The sequence below is a fragment of the Rhynchophorus ferrugineus genome, unplaced genomic scaffold (genome assembly GCF_030347505.1).
Source record: "Rhynchophorus ferrugineus isolate W39M unplaced genomic scaffold, kcgeb_rfMv2 rfM6, whole genome shotgun sequence".
Classification (NCBI taxonomy): domain Eukaryota; kingdom Metazoa; phylum Arthropoda; class Insecta; order Coleoptera; family Curculionidae; genus Rhynchophorus; species Rhynchophorus ferrugineus.
In genome coordinates this window covers 12,560,725-12,584,866 of record NW_027472585.1, presented here as the reverse complement: position 1 = coordinate 12,584,866, position 24,142 = coordinate 12,560,725, and the positions used below count along the sequence as shown (strand labels likewise).

The 24,142-nt window shown below is 31.5% G+C and overlaps 1 protein-coding gene across 11 annotated transcripts in view; it reads left to right on the top strand.

The window, feature by feature from the left end:
* Window positions 1–24,142, top strand: part of Nhe2 (Na[+]/H[+] hydrogen exchanger 2) — an 84,589-nt gene that overhangs the window by 27,798 nt on the left and 32,649 nt on the right. For 6 of the 11 annotated variants that reach the window (XM_076408085.1, XM_076408084.1, XM_076408088.1 and 3 more), the window contains exons 4-9: window positions 3,505–3,722; window positions 8,431–8,633; window positions 13,658–13,747; window positions 16,026–16,096; window positions 16,707–16,946; window positions 19,762–19,900. In XM_076408085.1, the coding sequence (XP_076264200.1) occupies window positions 3,505–3,722; window positions 8,431–8,633; window positions 13,658–13,747; window positions 16,026–16,096; window positions 16,707–16,946; window positions 19,762–19,900 (961 nt within the window). The remainder of the gene's footprint in view (window positions 1–3,504; window positions 3,723–8,430; window positions 8,634–13,657; window positions 13,748–16,025; window positions 16,097–16,706; window positions 16,947–19,761; window positions 19,901–24,142) is intronic. The other 5 variants (XM_076408092.1, XM_076408087.1, XM_076408089.1 and 2 more) reach the window with 1 other exon arrangement.

Sequence of the window (24,142 nt, the reverse complement as noted above, 5' to 3'; positions counted from 1 at the left end):
GGCTAAACAAGTTACATGAATTTGTATAAAATTCCTAAGTATTACTATTTAGGACTTACTATATAGCTTAAGTTGCCCTAAGTTAATTTTAACTAGAGAAATACATACTTATCTCATAGACGTCTTGCTTGTAAATTCATACTAGTACAAATAAAAAATAGTAATAAATTAATTTGAAATTAATATTGTACTAAGCGGGTCTTAGTAAAATTTATTTTTACAACCTGCCTTCTATTAGGTGTATACCCAATATATTTCTGCAGTAGCTCGATTCTTTATACACCGATCTTTGTCCACTGTCCCCCAAACTAAAGCTGCACATAATCAAATCATGTAGGGTGACTGCATTCTTTATACCAAACGGTCACCCTTCGGCTAAATATAGGAATATTAAAACTGCCAAGTGAGTAATGCCCATATTAAATAATTACAACAGACGTTAATTTCCACAATAATACTTACATAGCACAAAAATAAATATTAAGCTTATATGTATAGAGCCTGTAAATATATAATGAATAATATATAAGAACTGCTATTATTTTTATTTATATCAGATGTTGGAGAGCCCTATATGTAATATATAATATACTTAGTATCAGTAAATAATAATTATGCAAAAACTAATATATGTATAACAAATATAATGGAAGGGAATAAGCTAGATCCATAAAACATGGCAGTATTTTTAAGAAAATAAAGTATAAAATACTATTAGGTAAGAGAATTACGAGGTCATTTTGTTTAAAGAGTATCCAACTCATCACCAATTAAGAATGGTGAGAATAGTATAATTAAGATTAAGTGCTCCACAATTGCTCAGACATATTAAAATTGTGTTACCTATAGCAAATATGAAAAATGTTTTGATAACATTTTGAAGGATGCAGATGTAAATGTATTAAACTGAGCTACAAAAGATTACTTTTACGTGGCTGGTTATAACTACAACAGAAACAATGAAGATGTATGTTTGGTTTTTTAAACATTTAGCAGATCTCTCAAAAGAAGAATATTCACATTAAAATATATAAATATAAGACAAAATTGTATTATTGAAACTTTTAAAGATATAAGCTGTCGAGTGCGACGAAACACTTACGTCACACTCAAATTTAAACCGTTTTGGCATGCATTTTAAAATACCTTCTTTAAGACCTCAATATTTCATTTAAAATATTTTTTATAGAGGTAACATTTATTCCGGGTAAAGTATATAACACATAACAATAACATAACATATTGTCCAACATTAAAACAAAATAATCTTCTCCGTCTTCTGTAAACGAAAAATGAGTGAGTTGAAGGACTAATTTGAGTTTCAGATACAAAGAAGTAAAATGCATATGGTGATTATGATATTTGTGAAGTCCTTAATCTTATGAGACGGCGTGTTGTTGTAATGCATAACCCCAGAATTTATTTTAAAGATTCTAGTATTTTCTTTCAAATCTAGATGATGATCATTAGATGATCATTTACATGGTGTTAATTTCAATCGAGGACGTTGATGGCTGACTAAAAGCGGCAAACATTCCAGCATATTTCGACTGCTTTTAATTAAATTTTATTTTTAATAGTCGAATTAACGACTTCTGCTACATTTTCAGGGCTCCGCCTTCTATAGATGACATTATATTTACAGAACAATATTTAATGGGAGTAAATTGTTTGATTTTTGCCATTGTAAATATTCACTTCAAATCAATCACTGTAAACAAACCAAATGATGGACGAAGTTCAAACTCTGCGTCAGTGTAGAGTCTAATTGTGTCAACTATACAAAAAATAATTTAATAATAATTTTGTCAGTTTCTTTTGAGATGATCTAAGTATCAGCATCAACTTAAAGGAAATGTATCACTCTTTCCTTCACCACTCAAACACAAAGTCTCTAAGTACATTCTTGATATTTCATCGTTTAAATTCTAGTTTCGATTTTTATCTATAATAATTTAATGCTACAATTCTTCTAATTGTTAATCAATAGCACTGTTTCGTTCCTTCCGTGTTCTATTTTTTTTTTACGATGTGCCGAAACGATATTTTCGTTAATAAAGACCTTCTGGTTGGCTCTTGAATCTATAGAACAATAGCAAGAACGTTGGCAAAGGCGAAATGTAGGTCAGGGGAACGGGAGGATCCTTTTCTTGGCAGGGCAATTTACATGGAAATAAGGCATTCGATAAAACGTTTCGTTTCCTCGGTAGAAAAATGCTACATTTATTGAAACGACAATTTAGTTAAATCACCTCCACTTGGTGGCGAATGAGTTTTAAATTGTTACCCAGGAAATGTGATTCAAAATGGCGTTATATCATACTGTAATAGGTTGAATATTTCATAAATCATATTTATAATTATCTATTTTATGCAACAGTGTTTCATTATAATGCGATGTCTTTTATATTTCAGGATTATGTTAAATTTAAAAGGACAATTTAATATTGATGATTTTTCGTAATTCTAAGATTGTTCTGTTTGAAATTTGATACAAATTAGATTGGCAACAATTCTCCATCATCATTATATTATTTATCCTGAAATATTTAGACATAGAAACTAGCATTCATTCAATGGACTTTTATCAGCTTTAGTAGTTCGACAATCTGCTCAGTGAACAATACTTATTTCTTGTAATAGTTATTATTTACATAACATATAGAAGACAACTTCTTTAGAAGAAGTTATTCTCTGCATAAAATGTATTATTCTAAATCCTGCTCCAAAATCAATGTCTGTCCTCTAATCTGGTCGGATGATGGTAAACGTCTAAGTCTAAGCACTTCATTGTTATCACTCACATTTAGCTGATTGACTGGTATATTGGGGTTAACTCTGTTTCGAAGTGCTTAACACTAATACTTTGAATTATACTCGTTATAGGTCCTGGATGGATACCACGCTGTAAAACTTTCTTAGAAACATAGTATGGAGCATTGACTATAGCATATACACTTTTTTCAATGATGGCTACACATGCAATTTATAATTGAATAGCAAGTATGTGCTTCTTCTAAGTTAGACATCAGTCTAAAATATGCGTGTTATTTAACATCTTCGACCTGGGCAAATTAGCCATCACTAATATTCACATATACTCATTTAAAAATTATATGGATGGATTTTGTATCATTTATTTAATACCTCAAGTTCTCATCCACAGTTACGTTTTATTAAGAGTTGTTTGGAGTATCAGAGTTCTCGATATTCAATCTTTGAGTCTTCGTAGATCAACACACATCAAGTGAATCATGCTTGTTCTCGCACATCAAGAATAAACTGCAAAATCAGTATTATTCAAAATTGAGACGCTTAAATAATAGTGGAGGAGAAAATTATATATAAATCATCATAGAGAATGTTTTATAAATCAACAACAGTTACCTAAAATGATCTCAAATCCTTTAATAACGTTAGGCAGTATAAAAAAAATTCTAGAAAAATATTTTAAAAATAAATCCTGCTTAAAATTGACTGAAATAAAATATTTATTTTTTACAGCATCACTTTTTGTGGGATAACCATGAAGAACTATGTGGAATCAAATATTTCCCACAAGTCTCACACGACGATCAAGTACGCCATGAAGATGTTGAGCAGTTCTTCGGAAACGATCATCTTCATGTTTCTTGGAGTGGCAACAGTTAATAAAAGCCACGATTGGAACACGTGGTTTGTTCTTCTTACTATCGTATTTTGTTCCGTATATAGAGCAATAGGTAAGTGTGATTAGTTTTAAATATCAACTAACGATTTTGATACAGGCGAATATTTTAATACAGTTTGTTGAAAAAACTTAAAAGAATTGCGAGTATCAAAACATTTGTGTCAAATTTCAGAATTATACAATCTGCCTGATACATACAAATGAATGTCTGACTTCAATCTGTTATAAATCGTTTATTTAAATGGGAACAGTTCTTTGCCAGATTATCATGCATACAACCACCTAGTTAAACCAGATATAAAAACCTAATCAATATAGGAACCTATTTACAATATTTTTGTATAGTTATGTCAAGGTATTATGTCAAAATCCTAACTTTTTCATTTTTTGTAAAACTTTAATCACTAAAAAAATGTATGTGTGTAAGTGTCAGTGATTACTATCCTAAGTAAAATGTAATTGTTTGGGAAACAGTAAATTATAAGGGCAATATATTCCATAGATGACAATCGGGAGGAGTCTTGACTTCTCAACCAATATACCACATTATATCGAATGTTCTTCACTAAATCTTTATGCAAATGGAAATCAGCAGCAGCTGTTCTAGTCGTCTATTTTTCTGTATTGTATTTAATAACTGTATTTAATGATATTGATCCTGTATTTTTCGGAGGTGGCCGTAACTTCCACCCAAAAAGTCAGTTTCACTATAGAAGTCTGTGAGCAATTCGTTCATCTTTCATTAGACCGACCAAACAAAGAAATATATGTTGTCATTAATATTATCAGTAGATTCCTAGAAGTGCTCTTCAGAGAAATAATCATTATGGCTATTATCATAAAGAGAAAACACTTAACACCAACATATCAGTTCCGATTTATTAACAAGCATTCAAAAATTGAACAGGTCCGCAGAACAACAGATGTTATTGAAAAAGCCTACGAAAGTAACAAAGTATGCCCAGCTATATTCTTAAATATAGCAGAAGCCTTCGATAAGATTTGGCATAAAGGCCTTGTTCATAAACTACAAGAAATGTCACCAAAACAACACATTGAACAATCAAAATCATACATTACAACAAGAATGTTTAGAGTCAAACAAGAAGAAGGTTACTCTACAATAAAAGAAGCTAAAGCAGGTGTACCACAAGGAAGTGTACTGGGACTAATGCTTTATCTACTCTACACGTGTGATATACCACAAATGGAGAATACTGGCTACATTTGCTGATAATACTGTTATTATAGCTGACTGAGACAATAGTAAAGAAGCCTTACAAAATGTATAGCGTGAAAAAAAGACCAAACCGTGACAATATAAATAATTGGTAAGTGAACATATACCAAACCAAAGTAAGTGACAATATAAAAAATTGGTCACAAGCTAGGAAAATAAAAATTAATGAATATAAATCTGTACATGTGCAGTTCGCCTATAAACAGAACGTACAAGCACCAATAACATTAAATAATACTATCATTCCATATAGCAACAACGCTAAATACCTCGGAATGAATATTGATGCAAAACTTCGCTGGAAAGAAAATATAAAGAAGAAAAGAAAAGAACTGGAATTGAAATATAGGAAAATGTACTGGCTAATTGGAAGAAAATCACAATTATCAGTATATAATAAATTGCTATTATATAAGCAAATGCTGAAACCTATATGGACATACGGAATTCAATTATGGGGATGTCCTGCAAGTAACATAATTAAAATATAAATTTTTCAGAACCTGAAAGTCCTGAGAGGTATTATTGGCACACCCAAATACTATAGAACTGATTACCTACATTGAGACCTTCAGATACCCACATTCGGTCAAGAAATCAAGAGAATTACAAGGGAACATGAGGAAAGACTTCATTCTCATGGGAATATTGAAGTATTGCAGCTTTTGAATTGGTGATATTACCAATGGAGGTGGTTAAACAGGACACGGACTCAAAAGAATTAAACCATCTGATCTTGTGTAGTGTTGCGTAGTGAGGTGCATATAATAAAAAATGCAGCAGTGACATGTATAAAAATTATTTCACCAGAGACTGAGATATAAATATACAGCGAGATTTAAGTTAACATAAAATTGTAGGTTAATCGAAAACGACTAGTAACAATGTAATAATTAAATAATAAAAAAAGCTTAAGGTTATTAAATAAATATCGTATTAGACGTGATACGATACCAAAGAAACGCAACACTTTCAGTCAGTTTCTTGCGATTATGGTAGCGTTGTTAATTATCTTCTCACACAATATTATTTCTTCGCGATTTTTCATCAAAACTGCTCTGCTTGCTCTGCACTGACTATTCCCTTATTTTAAAAATTCTTAGAAGAATTCGGGAAAGAAAGCCCTATTCTTCTTGGATTTTTTTTGATCATAGTAATATCTTCTTAACTCTATTGAATTCAAACTCTATCTGATACCACTGTACAGCAAAAAAATACAGAAATTAAATGAAACCTTCTTTTGAAAAGTTGTTTATTAAAATGTCAAAAGATATATTTTTTAATTAAAGCCACGCCATGAACAAGATTGGTTTCATTAATATGGACTTTTTTTCTTTTAAACGACCTCCGTTTCTACAATTCTGGAATAATTAAGTAAATGGTCTGGAGGTTTCCAAATGATAACCTTGCCCAAAATCAATACGTGCCTGCCTTACCCTCACCACGGCCTAAACGATTTATTTCTAAATGTCATAAAAACGTAACAGCGACATTTTAATTACGTATAAAAAGATTTCGAAGGTATTCGCTCTGAGTATTTTCTGTTATGAAACGTTCGTAAAACGAAGGTGAATATTTATGGAGTTAATTTGCAAAAATCCGTATTGATTTAACTAGATTACCATGCTAATTTACCTCGGTGGTTACGAAACAAATTTGAGTTATATGAAAAATTGTTACTGTTGAAATTGACGGTTAATACTTTGAGTTTAATTGTAACATTTACACATATTTTAATAATAATTTACACAGGATTGACCACATAATATATACAAAAACACTTTGGGAAATAGGAGTGATTTAATATAGAGAAAAAGCTATAGCTTATTGTCTGAGGGAATCTATACAATTACAACTAATAAATAAATGGATATAACTAATTAATGTTCTAAATATATACAATATTTGTTTATATTAATATATTTTTACATATATTGAATACAGAATTATTTAGCGTCCACTTGGTTGGCGCAGTGGAAGAGGCCATAGGACGGCTCTCCTACTGTTGCGATAGCCGCGGGTTCGACTCTTCCTGAAGCATTGCCGTAGATTTATGTTTGTGATTGTTTAATATTTGTCATTATCCTAGACCAGAGTGTAAAATCAGGGAAGGAATATTTTCCCAGTCACGTCAGTTACCAGGCTGGGTAAGACCGGATGTCTTCTTGAATGATTTCTAAGTTGGCCATTCACCAGCCAGTTGGTTTAATGCCGAGGACCGTGGTTCAGAGCCCACCTTGAACTCCAGTAGGTCCAGTTCAGAAAAACCATGGTTGGTAAAAAGGAGACTCTAAAATATATAGAAACAGAATTTTTTAACAAACTAATTTGGGTTTATTTGGCATATAGTAATATTTATTATGTTTATTACTAGTAAATCTAATTAGTTTATGCATTGTACTAAGACAAGTATACCCATAACAAAGACAAGGCATGATAATTCTGAAACTAATACCCTACATATAATGCTATATTAGTACGACAATATTAGCACCGTCAAAATTAATCATAATCCATTGAAATACCGGTTTAATATATATATATATATATCGATTAACGGTATCTATTGCTGTGTTTGGGATATCTATCGACGATTTTGTCATCATCTACAACCACAGTTTTCCATTTGGGATTGTAGTAATGTTCGTCTGATCGAAATGTGTGGTTGTTGATGCAATTTTTTGTCCGAACACTCACTATTATTTTATGGAATGTATTCGCACGGAAACTGAAACAATGGTTGAATAAATACCTGTTTATTTCGATAATGAGTGATACATGTGGTCGACGGCATGACGGACAGAATATTAGGTACTGTTACAATGTGGTAGAGAAAAGAAAAAGGAGCAAGACGTCGTCGTGGTGGTCTTTTATAGCCGGAAACCGCATGGTACCAATCTACCAGCGTTTCCAACGTTTGACTTTGATATAGGAATAAAGGGTTGTAGCGATGGCTACAGTATTATTGAGTAATTAAGTGTAAACAAATGTTAATTATGGAACGTTCAAGAAATTTGCTACAGATATTCAACACGCAAAATTTAATTCCAAAGACAATCCATTGATGGACGTTTGTTTCATTTATAACATTTTAATGTTTGAACTCCGTGCAAACTGGACACCCTGTTAAATAAATAATTTATAATTATCGACCACTTTGTTACCCAGTTCATATTTTTATCAATATTTGCTGATAATAACAGTTTGAAATGAAAATTATGCATGATTGTTGATTAATATCAGTAAATTTTTGTTGGCTTTATTAAATGTTCATGAAAAACTTAACTGTGCTTGAGGGATTTTAATCATAATAAAGCACTAAAAATAGAACCTGAAATTAGGTGACGTTCTAAGAAGTAATTAGTTAACCTCAATAGATCCCATCAAATGTTAACTAGTTCCTCATTTTTTGTTTGTTTCCCATTAAAAACGTTCATTTGTTAATGTCAACATTGTGCACGTTAGCATAGTACAAATATTATTACTGTTTAAATTTTAAACCATGAAATTTTATTTTCAGGTGTGATTATTCTGACGGCTATAGCTAACCGTTTCCGTCTTCACCAGCTGAGCAAGGTGGAGAAGTTCGTTATGTCTTATGGCGGCTTACGAGGTGCGGTAGCCTTTGCGTTGGTGCTTCTCATTGATCCCAAGGTCGTGCCACTACAGCCAATGTTCATGACCACAACAATTGCTGTTGTATATTTTACGGTTTTCTTTCAGGTAAGAATGGCGAAGTCAATTATATTACTACATACAATTATTTTTCTTATATAACAGTTCATTAGTAAACATTTCTATCCTTCTAATTTCTAAGTGAAATTCTTTAATGCAGTTTTAATACTGTTATTTTTATTTTAATATCATACTTTTAAAATTTTTAAAAGTTTTCGTCAGTAAAAGTACAGGGCAATTTGCTTTTGTAGTTCCAAAAAAATTATAAATCTAAAATATTCCACATAACTATGCTTTTCTATTTGTAGAATATTTCATTTTTAACTTTTTATTTTGTTAAATATGATAAATTAATAACGATCCTATATACAATCATGGGAGGGCAGAAGACGTAGAAGTTTATTACATAAGTTTTATGTATCCTACCATGAAAAATACAATGAAGTGTCTTTGTTTCTCTTGATAAAGTTTACTCATTTATATAGTGATTCTTTCATTGTGCAAATATAACCTGTCGGTTTTGGTTTCAAAGACTTATATGTGGTGATTATTATGTTAATGGCAAAAGCTCAAAGACAAAAAACTGTCGAACTTATTAGATGAAAACCCAATTCAAACTTTCAAATACATTTTAGAGAGCATTGCAACTGATGAATTAACTATTTTTCACTATGTGCTATATGCGAGCTTAAAAAGCAGGGAATATCGCATTTATTTGCTTGTCTCGCTAAAAATGAAGAGTTTACTCTGACGTATTGTGAATTGCGATAAAAATTGGATCTACTACGATAATACCAACTGAAAAACTAATATATACCTAGAAAATGTAATAGGCTAAATTATTTTATATAGAAAAGCTATATTAAGAACAAAATGGAATCCTGAATGAATTTTCTAGTCAATATATCGATTAATTGTTATTAAATTTAAATAGTTCCTCTACGCAGCACGTGGATAATTAATGTAAATAACCGAACAGCTAAACAAGAATTTTATTATTAATAGACCATGTCTCGGCTAAGGTGTTTCGAAAGGGTAAAACTGGGTCATATTTTAACCTTTTTTCTTTACTTTGCTTCTATATACCCATATCAGAATAATATATTATACCTACAGGCGTATAACAACGAGCAGGCAACATTTAACACTAAAAATACATTACAATATGATCGTAGAATTACATAAAAAATATACCTAAAGTAGATATAAAATATGTTATTAAAAAGCATCTGGGAAAATGAAAAGAAAATCGATGAAACAACTAAATAAAGGATAGATAAAGTAATATGATCATGCAATATAGCCGCGAAAGAAGTAGTACAAAGGTCATAGAATATGTGCATTGATGATTGTATGAATGTAGTACGGTCTAATGAATCCTGGTTTACATTGTTTCCTTCAAACAGCAGAATATATGTACAGAGAACCTACTCAAAGAAACCGACTCTTCGGAGTGTATTCAACTGGTGCTCCCACACATATCATGACCGAATTATTGCGAATTCATTGACGTCGCGTTTTACGCTGACGACACTGCTTTCTTCGCGGCCGCCAGGTTCGAAGTTACAATTCATGAACATTTACAGAACCAGCTCGAGCATGCGGTCAAGTGGTTCAAATTCTGAAGGTTGCAAATCAACCTCCTGAACACTTGGGCCATCATTTTCCATAATGAGCGTTACGCACTACGCATCTCGCAACTTAAAATCGACACCGCAATAATTCCATGGCTCTCCACTCGACTGACGGTTCGGTTGGCATTCCCAAATCCTGAAAGCAATCCAGAAATGTTGGGGGATAGCAAACCTGTATTCTTCTCCGATCTGTCCTTCTAGCAGATTTCCCATCCCCATCAAACGCTTATTTTACAAGATGTTAATTCCGTATTCCTCTACGGATCTAATGTTCATCAATAGTTCAATTGTTATACCCAACCAGTTGAAACTGCTTCAGGTTTTCCAAAATAATCTCCTCAGGAGAATCTTAAAAGCTTCATAACTCGTCTCAAGTAATCAAATTCATGGCGAAACTGACACTCCAGAAATCAAGCACTTCATATCTCAATCATTCCAGAAACAACAACTCAGCTAAAGTTCTGAAAACGCGCTTGTTCGCGAGCTGGTCGCTATGCTGGGACTTTAGCACCGCATCACCGCTAACCTCCCCCCCTTTTTCCAGGTTGAAACGACCGCATCCGTCGCTGCAATCATAACTTTTGCCCCCATACGACAGTATCCCTTCGTGTGTTAACTCAAGTTCGGGAATCAATAGAATCACCGGGTCCTCGTTCCCAATAACGTCTGCCCGATGCATCAGAATATTACCAGATATGTTTCCAGGTCAAATGAAACACCAGACCTCAACATAATTGAACTGCTATAGTTGGTTTTCAACATCATTGAAGCATTGGCACATTTTTTGGTATTGAAATGGTATAATCTTCCATTGTACACTAATCGGACATTATTCCGTGATGAATTGCACCAGTTTTAAATACAAATGGTGGCTCAACATATTATTAATAAATAAATATTGTGTATATGTCATGTGTTCATATAGTATTTCCATTGTCCGTATGTGACGAGATGCGATATTTTAATGAATGATGGTTCTTTTCTTCTGCAATCGAAATATTTCATTAATAATCTTATATTATTTATATCAGTTTTAATCAGAGGGACGGGTTCACCATACTATTCTTTTGAACCAGAGGCATGACATCGTACACGAGATCCTTTTAATAATTTTTAAAATCGGTTATATTTTGCTCATTCCCTGTTTCTAATTTATTATAATTAACTTTTGGCATAATCCAATAAAATGTGAAAAATAAAACTAGCGTCAAAATTTTTATTTGCCAGCTTTTGAACTTACTGATATTGTTTTGTTGCCTAGTAAAAGAGCAGGATCACTAAAAATATTTGCCAATTTCTAGAGTTTTTCGAAAGTGATGTATGATATTTCATTTTCTTAAACACATACACTGAGGATTCATAGTAATAAAAAATTCAATTCATTATCATCTATTTACAAATAATAGATAACAATAATTCTAAGCTAAGATGTACTTTCTACATACAAAATAAAAAACATTTTTTTCAAAAATTTTCGAAATAACGTTATCATGCACCAATACATAGCAACTTCTGCGCACCATACTCTACAGAGAGGAAAGTACCATACATCCATGTACCATGTATCCATGTGGATTTTAGCGAAAATTATCAAACAATATATGATTGCAAAGTAAAATCCGGAGGAGGAATCCGGAGGATTTGGGAGGTTCGAGGCAATAATTAGGTATGCACACAGTACTAGTCTATACAAAAGTTGAAGAAGAGGAAAAAAGCCCATGTAACGGTTACCCAATACCATAATAAAATTACGTTTGAAATATTGGCAACAATTTTACAAGATTGTTTCCCAAATCTGGTTAACTAGACGTGGAATAATCACGAGAACGGTTACGGAAAGGGAGCTCTAAATAACGTGGATGGAACTTCTAGAAAGACTAAATATATTCGTCGTTGCAAGACTTATCCCAGGCACTTCAGAAGAGGGGTCCAAAAATAATAGTTTTGACAAGCAAAACTCAGATCAACAGAATACGTATATAAAAATATTTTCAGGCACACCAGTTAACGAAAGTCCATTTCTTCCCAATTGTTTGGTAATTCTCGTACAAAGTTTAAGCTTTTTCGGAAACATTGATTCAGTCATTTTAAATTGGGATTATTGAAAGTTTTAAGGTTTAAAAGTTTATTATTGTATTAATAATAATAATAATTACCTGTGACTTTTTATTTCTTAAAAGTTAAATTTTTTATAAAACGTACCATTTTAAGGTTGGAATAAACTAAAGTGCCATAAATAAATAGAGTATGAATAGGGAATAAATATAGTATAAAAGAGTGTAATAGAGTAATAGAGTATGAAATAAATAAATAGTGTATGAAAATTTCAAATCATATTTATTTATTTATTTATATTATTGATTTTATAAAAAAAATAGTACCAAATTGTGAATAGTAGAATCCTCTCTCATTGTAGCATTCCATCTTCCTTGACAACGCTCTTCTATCTGTTTTATATTTTGGTGAAAACGCCGTGTTCGCCACTCACCATTCCAAGATTAGGGGGTAATACATCGAAAGGGGAATGCAAGAAATGTATTTTTAAAGATATTCTGTACCCTATAGTTGTAAATTTTTGTAACAAGTGATTAACTAAAAACTCGACATTTTCAGCTTTAAAATTGTCTAAAAATCCATGAATTACTTTCTTTAGAGATAGCCAAGCCGCAAACATATCAATTAACAATATTTTTAATGAATCTAAAACACTTAATCTTATTTATGTTAAAAATTGTGCGACACTGTTGTCGCGTTTTCCTACAAAGCATCGTTAAAATTGCTTTCCTATCCATAAAGTATCCTACATTGTATATATAGCCTCTCTCCTGTAGTGGGTATCTCCCCTGATATCTCACACAAACAAGATAAATTTAATAATTAGACTGGCTACCTTGCAGATATGCACAAATGAGTAGTTTCAATAAAACATTATATAATTAGATTAAAAACATTTATGTTATGTCGAATTTACTAACAAACGAGTACCTCTTATCTTAGAATGACTCTTATAAACATTTCCCTATATAAACAAATATCAAGATATGCAAATTTAAATTGGGAATAAAAACAATAAACGTCCCACAGTTTATCCAATATAACGCCTCAAAATTCGTTTAAAATTATCTTCGAAACTCAATAAAAATGTTTATTTCGTTTCCATTAGCATCGAATCAATTAACCGTTACTTTCTGTAACAAATTTTACGTCTCGCCCACCAGCACCGTTCCACCGTTATCGATTTTCCACCCGAAATTGAATACAATTATTTCTGATTAGACAAAATAAATAAAAAACGACATGGCGCCCGATTTTTTTTCGCGTGGCCGAAACGGCCAGGCTAATTTCTGGAAAAGTTTAAATTCGTCAAAAGCCGACCGCCTTCTCGAGATTTGATTCGTAATTATTTTTCGTCTTTGATTCCATTCTTTTTTCTTGCAGGGGATTACCATAAAACCACTTGTTAAGATTCTCAATGTCAAGACAGCTGAAAAGAGGAAACCGACAATGAACGAGAGAATTCACGAAAGAGTAAGTAAATCATATGTATCTAGATTTCTTTTTCATTTATTTCTATTATATCTCCAGTGTTTTATTATATTATTATCAGAGAAAAACAAACATATCACATTGTTTTTAATTATTAACATGTACAAAACATCAATCGTCATCATCGTCCTGACATGTACAAAATCGCTTCAGTAAGTGATCTGCTATACTACTTATAATCTAAATCTTATCCTAGATACTATTCTAACTTATTTTAAAGTCTATCCTAACTTATTCTAAAGACTATTCTAACTTATTTTAGAGATTATTAAATCTCACTCTATATGTCTGTTAATCAATTCGTATGGTAGTTTGCGTTTGAGCCTATGCACTACACTGGCATTACACACATTTAACTGTTTGGCGAGTGCATTGGGATGCACTAATAGTCTTTCTGAGTACTTCGCACAACAACTTCAAATCACACTCGTTCTGGGTTCTAAGGGTATATCCCGCTGAATAAGTTTGATGGAGACGTAATATGGGACATCGACGATGACGCATCACTTTATTCTGGAATCTCTGGCGGATAGCAATGTTAGATTTGCTAGTTGTACCCCACAGTTCAATACCATAGGTCCAAGTGAGCCTAAGTATTGATTTATACAGCAGATACTTATATATTTATACCTGGTATTTTTTGTGTGTTTCTTTGTATAAAACTTGAATGCCGTTAATAAAGACGCGATGCGGTGTAGTTCCCCTATTTGTGAATTCGGTGTGTGTAGATTTTGCTTCATTCAATTTGATTCTCCATTCTTTAGTCCAGGTTACAACTTTATCAAGAGAAGATTAGGGCTTCCAGGTTGAACACTCTACAGTCTAATGCTAATATTGCTGTATCATCAGCAAAGGTAGCAGGTGTGCTATATAATGTTGCGGGGAGATAATTGATGTAAAGGAGATAAAACACTGTTCCCCACTCACTTGAGGAATGCTGGCCCTTATCGGTTTGAGATCAGAATATGTCCCTTCATGTTTAATAACGAAGTAATGATTAATCAAATAAGATTTTAATACTTAAGGATAAATGACTTCATTTTATATAGAAGTCCCTCATGCCATACTCCGTCAAAAGATTGTGCAACATCGAGAAAGACAACAGACAACTTTATTTTCTAAATATTTTTTTAATTACATCTGTAATTCGATGTACTTGGTGAATTATTGAGTGGGTACTCCTGAAACCAAACTGGTGAGATAGTATCAGCTTTCTCTGCTCGAGAATAGGTTTGAGAATGGTAATAAAGAAATAAGGCAGTATGATTAAACTTCACTTAGATTTTTACCAGATTTTGATATCACTATGACTTCCTTGATTCACTCCCTTCTTTGATGTTTTTTTGATGTTTTGATGTTTCCTAAATTAGAGTGGTGTTTAATCTCTTCCGAAACTTCCCTAGGAGTAACCATTGAAAACCTTTCAGAATAGTTATTGGCATCGAACCATGGTAAAACAGTATCGCCGTATTACCGTTTGAATGGATTCAAAATTAATTAAATTGTTCTCTTCTACAGAATCATAAATTATTCTGAACTTCGCTTGTTCTTCGTTAAATTTACCCAGAGCAGCTAAATCAGCGTCTGTAACTTATAAGACAATAACAAGGCCAAACCTAAACAAGAGATGATCATATCATAAATCAATTTCTATGAAAAGTTAAGTCTCCTAATGCCTTCAGGTATATCCTAACCTTTATAGTGCAGTACATAAGTAAGAAAAAGTAGGACTCTTGTCAGTCCCACTCCCTATTACCTGTCATATTTACAATAAACTTGGTGCATGTCATAATAATAAAATGGTATCCTATATCTCTAGTCCTACCTTTTGTCTTGTCTAACCTGAATCCCTGAATTCAAATTTCTCCATTCTCAAGTACTAATTGAATAATTTCAAATTTCAAATAATTTCAGATTTATATATACATATATATATATATATATATATATATATATATATATATATATATATATATATATATATATATATATATATATATATAATAAAGAAAGAAATAATTACTGACTAAACATTAAATTGAAGTAAAAGCGCTCTGATATTTTCTTAACACGCTATTATATCTAATAGGCTCGTTATCTATAATTTTACTTAGAAATAACGGTCCAATTAATGTTCCATTGTGGAAATTATATTAACCAGTTTCTGTTTTGATTGTATTTAATGGCGTATTCGGTCCCAATTTATTTGTACCCTCTCTACGTAATAAACGTTGACGTTATAATGTTTTTCTCTTTTCAGCTGATAGATCATGCTATGGCTGCAATTGAAGACATAGTTGGTCAACATGGTAATTATCATATCCGAGATAGGTTAGTATGAATATATACATTTTTGAATTAACGAAAAAATAGACTATGAGGTAGTGTGATGTATAGATCACTCCATAAGATAATCACTTATTCACTTGAGCCAAACTTATTTCAATATAGCATTTTTTTGACATATAAAAGCAGCTAGTCAGACTGCAAAATGATTTAAGCACGATTCGTTCAATTTGATCGTCGTTTTCTTTGACATAGACCGTTCTTAATAGATATACAAATATTCCCATTCTGCTAAGCACTACTGTTCACAAATATACGTTTATTTTATTCCCAAATAATATAATCTCTTTTTATAGCCTTTCCTCAAATACAAAATGCTCTACAAAAAATCGTCATTTAACTTCAAATTGTTATAAAATTCGTTATAACACATGAAAGATACTAGTACAAGTAGTAAACTAGTGTTTTTGTTTCGATAACTAACCAACAAAGTTTCTTGAAACATCACTAGAGCTCAGCAATTTTTTCCATTATTATAAAAAGGTATTTAGACAAAGGATTGTGATAAGAATATCACCCACATAACAAAATGAAAGTTATTCTAGTGAACCACTATGCTGTTATATTATACACTTAACATTCAATCGGCTTTCAGATTTAAGAGGTTTGATAATAAATTCATCCGCCCTTACCTACTACGAAACCATCAAGGCGCAGAACCCAAAATCCTCGAGACATACTCCAAGCTGGCAATGCGGGACGCCATGGAATACATGAGGAGGAACGCTTCGACTATTGGTAATATATCTAATACCGAGAGCATGTCGGCCATCTTCAGAAACTACACGTCGACCGGTCAGCTGAACGGAAGGTGCGCTCCAAAACTCTCAACCTGGTAAACTAACCCGGCACTGGCCGTTCAATATTACGAAATTGGTGTTTTTGTGCAGTAAAAATGCAAAATATCCAAAAATAATGCTCTTACTGTATTACCGTATGTAATATCATTCAGAAATACGTGATAATTTTTCTTATTAAATGTTTAATTTCGATCGACAGATTCTGGTATTGTGTCAATTATTTTCTTAATTTTCCAGAACAAAAACAACATTATTTATCACATTAGCATTAGTTATTAGCGTTTTTATGTATATATATATATATATATATATATATATATAGATATGATTGTCTATATAGAGCAGTGTAAAATGTTGACTAAAGTAACCAGATTAAGTACGCCCGAATATGTTCTAGAATGGTTTGTTGATAAATCAATAAATAAACGTTGTAATGAATAAAACACCAAAGTATTTAAAACTAACAGTTCGCTATTGTAATTCTCATCAGGAGTTGGAGCAATTACAATTCGAATCAAGTATTTGAGCTCAGTAATACAGAAGAATAAAGTAGCATCTACCACTGAAGTAATAAGTCGAATTAGCCAAGCTGCAGCAGCTGTATTATTATGCAACGCTCTGCAATATCTGTTTCAGATAACAGATCAACTGAAAATTCCCCGGCCTACCATAGTAAAACACATTTTGTTTGTGCAAAATTAGTTATTTTTATTCAACGTCATTCCCTTCAAGGGTGATACACTGATTATAGCGACCCTCCAACTTTTCGATACCATTTTTGTAGTACGATTTGTCCTTTGCATCAAAGTAGGCCTCAGTTTCGGCCATCACCTGTTCATTCGACGAAAATTTCTTCCCAGCGAGCATTCTTTTGAGATCTGAGATCAGGAAATAGTCGCTGGAAGCTAAATTTGGAGAAAATTGTGGATGAGGAAGCAATTCGAAGCCCAATTCATGGATATTTGCAACTGTTTTCACTGACTTGTGACACGGTGCATTGTCATGGTGAAGCAGCATTTTCTTTTTTATCAAATGCAGCCGTTTTTCGGTAATTTCGTCCATCAAACTGTCCAATAACGCTATGTAATGGTCACTGTTGATGGCCTTTGAGCGGGTCATTGTCACAGATCGATGCAAAAACTCTGGTTTATTACACCTGGTAATCTTCAAACACTGCTCCGAATCATCAACTCGTCGTTCTTTTTCTCAAAAGTGAGCTCGCGCGGCACCCATTTTGCACAAGGCTTGCTCATACCCAAATATTCGTGAATGATATGATGTACACGTTCAGTTGATATCTTTAGAGTGTCTACTATTTAATTCAATTTCAATTTACGGTCATTCAAAATAATTTTGTGGATTTTTTAAATGTTTTCGTTAAAATGTTTCGGTAACAACCTCTTTTGGGCATCCACTGCTTTCACCGTCTTCGGTGCTCATTTCACTATGTCTAAACTTAGCATACCAAGTTTTTGCTTCAACGGTATTTTCTCCTTCAAAAAGCAATATTTTATCAACACGCCAAATTCCCTTTTATCCATTTTTTTTTCACAATAACAAAAGTTGCTTCACTCAAAATTCTATAATTCACAAACTAGTTAGAGGATTAGGGCTAACTTAAAAACATATGGATTTAATTCTAGTAGCGCCATCTATGTGTCAGGCCGGGGACTTTTCAATTGACCTGTTAAGCTCTAGATCTCTAAAACCAGAACCTACGGTATACTTGTTTTTTAAATAATATTATAATAATGTTCACCATCATTAATTCCTACGAATGTTTGACTGTTGCTTCATCAACATAATGTATTTATAATTATAATATATTTATATACATTCCAAGTATATGAGTGATAGTATTTTGTTAATTTTCTGATGAAATAAACTCATCACCACTTCCAATCTCACCAAACACTTAGGGATGGGCTTGAATGTCGGTTTTGAAACCTTTTGCTTTAATTTCAACCACTATGTATAAATAATAATTCATTTAAAAAATATCCAGAATTTATTTAGTAATACAAAAAGAACTGGTTTCATTCAAATTTTCACTGTCAAATCATGTGGAATAGAGGCATTGAGGTTTTTATAGCATCCTATCCAACGTAAATGGTTCAAATCTATTTTATTGTGAATGTGCAGTCTCGCAGCGATATCATGAGATTAAATATGTAGGTCTACTTCGCTGTTTTCAATAAATTCATGAACTTTCTGGCTGGACCAGGGCGATGTTCAACTTTAACATTAAAATTTCTAGAAAGAAAAAAAGAGGAAATCAACTCAACATTAGCGCTCACTTGAAACTAAAATATGACCAAAATATCCTTCGAAATTCTCCATTTTCAGAGTGCCTAGATATCTAGAATATTCTATGGACTATTATATTTCAATTGTAATAAAGGATGGCATAATTCACTAAATACAATTAAAGATATGGGTCATCTATTAGAAAAGAACCCATAATTTTATCAATCTATATTAATTTTTTATATAACATTCAAAATATAATCAATTACCAATCACATTTATGGATTTTCCTAAATAAAAAAAGTAATGAATCCTATAAATAAAAGTAATGAATCAGTATGAAACTTGATAAATATTAAAATATTCCGCCATAAAATATTTAACTTAACAGGATATAAGAAAGCGACCAATAAAAGTATTATTTTTGGATCAGAATTATGAAAATTATGTAGCGTAAAGGTAGTGCATGAGGGTTTGGTTACTAGAATCAACTTATTAGCACGCTTACATTAATTTAATACACCTTAGAGAACATAGCACTTTATTACACTTCACAATATCATGTTGAAGGGCTCAATACTAATTAACACGGTTTTAATTTAGTTCCAGTTTAAGTCAAATTGATTCTAGCACATGGAATATAGATATGCAGGAGCTCGAATATAATCCATCCAAGAAGGATTTAACGGACGCTAAGATTCATCACTTATTGGCGGAGGAGCTTGTTAAACCTTATAGAAGGGTAAGTTAAAAGTGAACTATGTAACAGGTGTATCCGTAATTGCTTTCCGGTTTTTGTAACAAATATCACTGGTCATAAGTATGCTATTATATAATTTTATATATATGTAATTTTAACCTACTAACATTAACTACAAACTACACAAATTACATTTCGCCAGAATTTCTTTGAAAATGTCAACTATTCCGCCTAAAAACGTCGTTGTTTGCTGATAAAACAGCATGTAAAATCATGTAAAACGTGGTTTCGACAATTTAAATGTGGTAATCTTAAGATTTAGGACAAGAATCGAAATCACTTGAATTGGAAGTTTTACTGTCGTACTCACCAGACCTACATTCATCCGACTACCGCCTTTTCGTATAGATAGGGCACGCGCTTGCTTCGTCGATTTCAAAAAAGAATGGCATCTATAAATTGCCTGAGGGATGAGCAAAATATATAGAATGTAATGGCGTATACTTTTTAACCATCCATTGTAAATAGCATGTTTTCTTTAGCAACAAATCTGATATGGAATTACCGACACACATGGTAATATTTTTGTATTTAATAAAATTTTTAATTGTTATCAAAATGACATAAAAATATATATGTACAAATAGTTTATGTAATTATAATTACAATATAGCGTCATAAAAGATAAGTACAAGTACAAGCAATTATTTTTTTTTGTAAATGTTTAAAATTCTATTAAATTCTAACGCCTTGGTATGTAATATATAAAAAAAATACTGAACTGTCTTAATCGCATGTGGCTGGACATATCAACCTAAGAAATATTTTATATTTTGCAGGAATTCTTATACAACTCTTATTATTAGTGAAATGAATTGAATACAAAGTTATAAACGAAACATTTGTCTACATCGAAATGTAGTCTTAAATTGTTATTGTGAAAATTTTAACTGTGTGAACCGTAACTGTTTAACCACTGTGAAATTTTAACATATCTTTATAGCCAGCAGTATTAATTGTAATTATATGAATGTTTGTCTTATTAGTTAAGTTTAATATTTTATGTATCAAACTGTTCAAACTAAATATCCAAAACTCTTTAAATACGGTTTGACAACGACTGAAAAACTAAACTACTGCAATCTGCCTTTGGTTTCTCTGCAATCTAAACTAAAAGCATCTGTCCAAATTCAGAGTAGTTCACAATAACTTCAGTCCGCTTTTGGTGGCCTTGCACACTGAACTACAATACTTATGCTAGGAAACCACATACATACCAGAAATGCTTTTCAAATCTTAGAGTTATCTAATTGGAATAATTTATGGTTAATATTTCTTTGAGCAACTTCAATCCGTCTTTTGCGCCCTTACGGTTTGACTGTGATATTTTTACCCGAGCTCCACTTAACTACTAGAAATACTTCGAATAACTGCGGAATGATGGCAAATCTAACGCTAATCTGTCTTCATTTCTTAGTAATTAATTTTATTACAGTTAATTGAAATACACTCTAACAAAGAACAGCCTCTATGATCTTCACACCGTTTAGTCTTAACATAAACACATAGTCTTGTTCCTTTGTTACACAGGACCATATCAAGTACTTTATTGAATATACAGCCCCTATAATGAAAGCAGTACCAAATATTCTTTATAAAATATTATTAATTATTTATATTCAAAATATTTTATTTATTATTTGTATTTTAATTTAATTCTTTTGAAGTGTATCATACGGAAGTACACCAAGCTGATCAATGTTCTTATAAACGAAAAGCATTCGCACAAATTGCAGCGATAATAATGGATAGATTTTTTTTAATTACATCAAGGCTTTAACACTGTAAACAAATGAGAACATAAACAAAACAGAAAGATGAAACAGAGCGTATAAAAATGATAAGTATTTCATTACAAAAACACTATTAATTATAGATATTGATAATATTAAGATCACTTGCAATAGTAAACAAATAGCCAAGTTCAATAAAGTTAATGAGCTTACGGTATCTCACATGGACAAAAAAACAATTGGCGGAAGAGATGTCATTTTTTTAATTGGAGATGGAACAAAAAATCATAATTCAAAGTATGTACGTGACGATATAAAGGTCGCTAGTTAATGCGAATGCAAGTGGAACAGAATCATCAATAATATTTCTTATGCACTTAATATTAATGGTTTACGAGTAAACTAAAGTAACGCAATATTTTTTGTTTTTATAACATTATCCTTGCAACTGCAATAAATTATTTTATCGACCCAAATAAACCTTGATCTGTTTTTCAGAAAATATAAACACTTTTCGTCGATTAATATGTTATATGAAAACTATTTTAGAGTCGAATGTTTCAAAATTACTGCTATGTTGTTAAAAAGCTGATTCTGATTATAATTTTCTTGCTAGAATGGCGAAGGAAAATTATGATTTAAAAATATATAACAAATTTAAAAGTAAATGCATGAACAATATATCTTTCACTACGTTTATCAATTCTTTTAGTATGTTTACTAGATATGATGTACAAGGTGTTCTAGTCATTAACAAAGCAATAAAAAATATCTCTTTATTAATAAATGTAAAGAAGTATGTAAGTAATGTTTGTAAGAAGTGTTTTAATTTTATGGTGCTGTCCTCATAGACCTAATCCACCTTTTGTAAGTTTCCTTTAATAGCTCTGAGCGATATTTACTCCTAAAGGTGAGGAAAACAAAGAAATAATAATATTGCGCTTTTCATAATACATATTTACCTTTCAATGTTTAGATCTTGGAAAGTATTGTTGTGTTAGTATTGCTAGTTTACGATTTCCTTTTTCGATCACTTTTTTGTTTAAGCTTCTGAAGCATCACTTCTATGTTCATAGCGATTTGGATTTGAGATTCTTAGTCGACTGATTGTAAAGCTTTGTACAGACTGTCTATTCTGTTACCAATGTTATTCTCCTTATTTGGTTCTTCTGTTATTTTCTTTCAGTATTTTTCTTGTAAGATTTTTCTAATTTCTTCATAACATTGCATTTTGTCCTAGAGCATTTGCTACATCATCTATAAAAAAAAATTGTGCTCATTCTCTCCTCGTGCACACTTACCAATTCAAATGCTTACAGAAATTATTCTTTATCGTATACTCTGGATAGCTACAGACATACCTACGCACACAAATCTTGCACGTTCTACAATATATCACTTTATAACTATTCTCACTAATTTGATGGACATTTACATTGTATGATTTATTGCAATAATTTGTTTAAAATTTTCCTGATTGTTGTACTAGAAAAACTCCTTAAACTTTATGGATTTTGTATTTATCTTTTGTAAGCTGAACTTGATCTCTTAATTATTAGCATTTGGTTGATTAATATCCAAAACACCTTCCGTACATTCAAATCTTTCAGATCATCTAACGAATCTAATGGATTTCAGTCATAGTTTTTTATGATCTCTCTATATGTACTTCAATAGTTTCTTACCTCTACTATAACCTTCATATACAATATCTTAATATTTATAATATAATATCTATAAATATATCCTTTTTTCGTAGCAATCTACAAAATTAGCATTACTAAATTATGACATTTTATTAATACGTCATACACTTACACACTTATTTAGTTATTGCATTCTCTGCTGCTAATTCTCTATTAAATAGTAAATGTTTATAGTACCCCAACAAACTTTTTTAAACATTAAATTAAATTTAATTACCATAAAATTAACCTAAAAATTACTTCCTAACCACAACTCTTCCTAAACAACAATAACAACGCGTGAATGTGAAATCTATCAACTAATTTTTAATAAATGCTCGTGAGCACTTCTGGCCAATACGCATGTACGCCAATTTCAATTTGCTGTCATCTCAACGAGGTTACCATAGTGTAATAGAGATGCAACTCAATAGAGGACTCTGGCACAAAGTATTGCGTTGCCCAACATCCAGAGGGAGTATAATTGGCCAATCAAGTAATTTGATTGGTCAATTTAAATCTTCATTATAGGGACCTGTAAGAAAAATATTTTACTGTCAAGACATTTAATTAGTCCATTAGTAATGGTTGGCACGTAACAGCCCTGACGCATTGTTTAATTAACCAATAAAAGTTAAATAAAAAAATTTCCTGAAGCAAATTTATTAAATAAAATTCTATTAAATATAATATATATAAAAAAATAAATATAAATATAATGGATCACAATAAATATATAATGTAATATTATATACAAATATATAAAACTACAAGCAAAAAACATTGGTGCATTGCAAATCAAAATT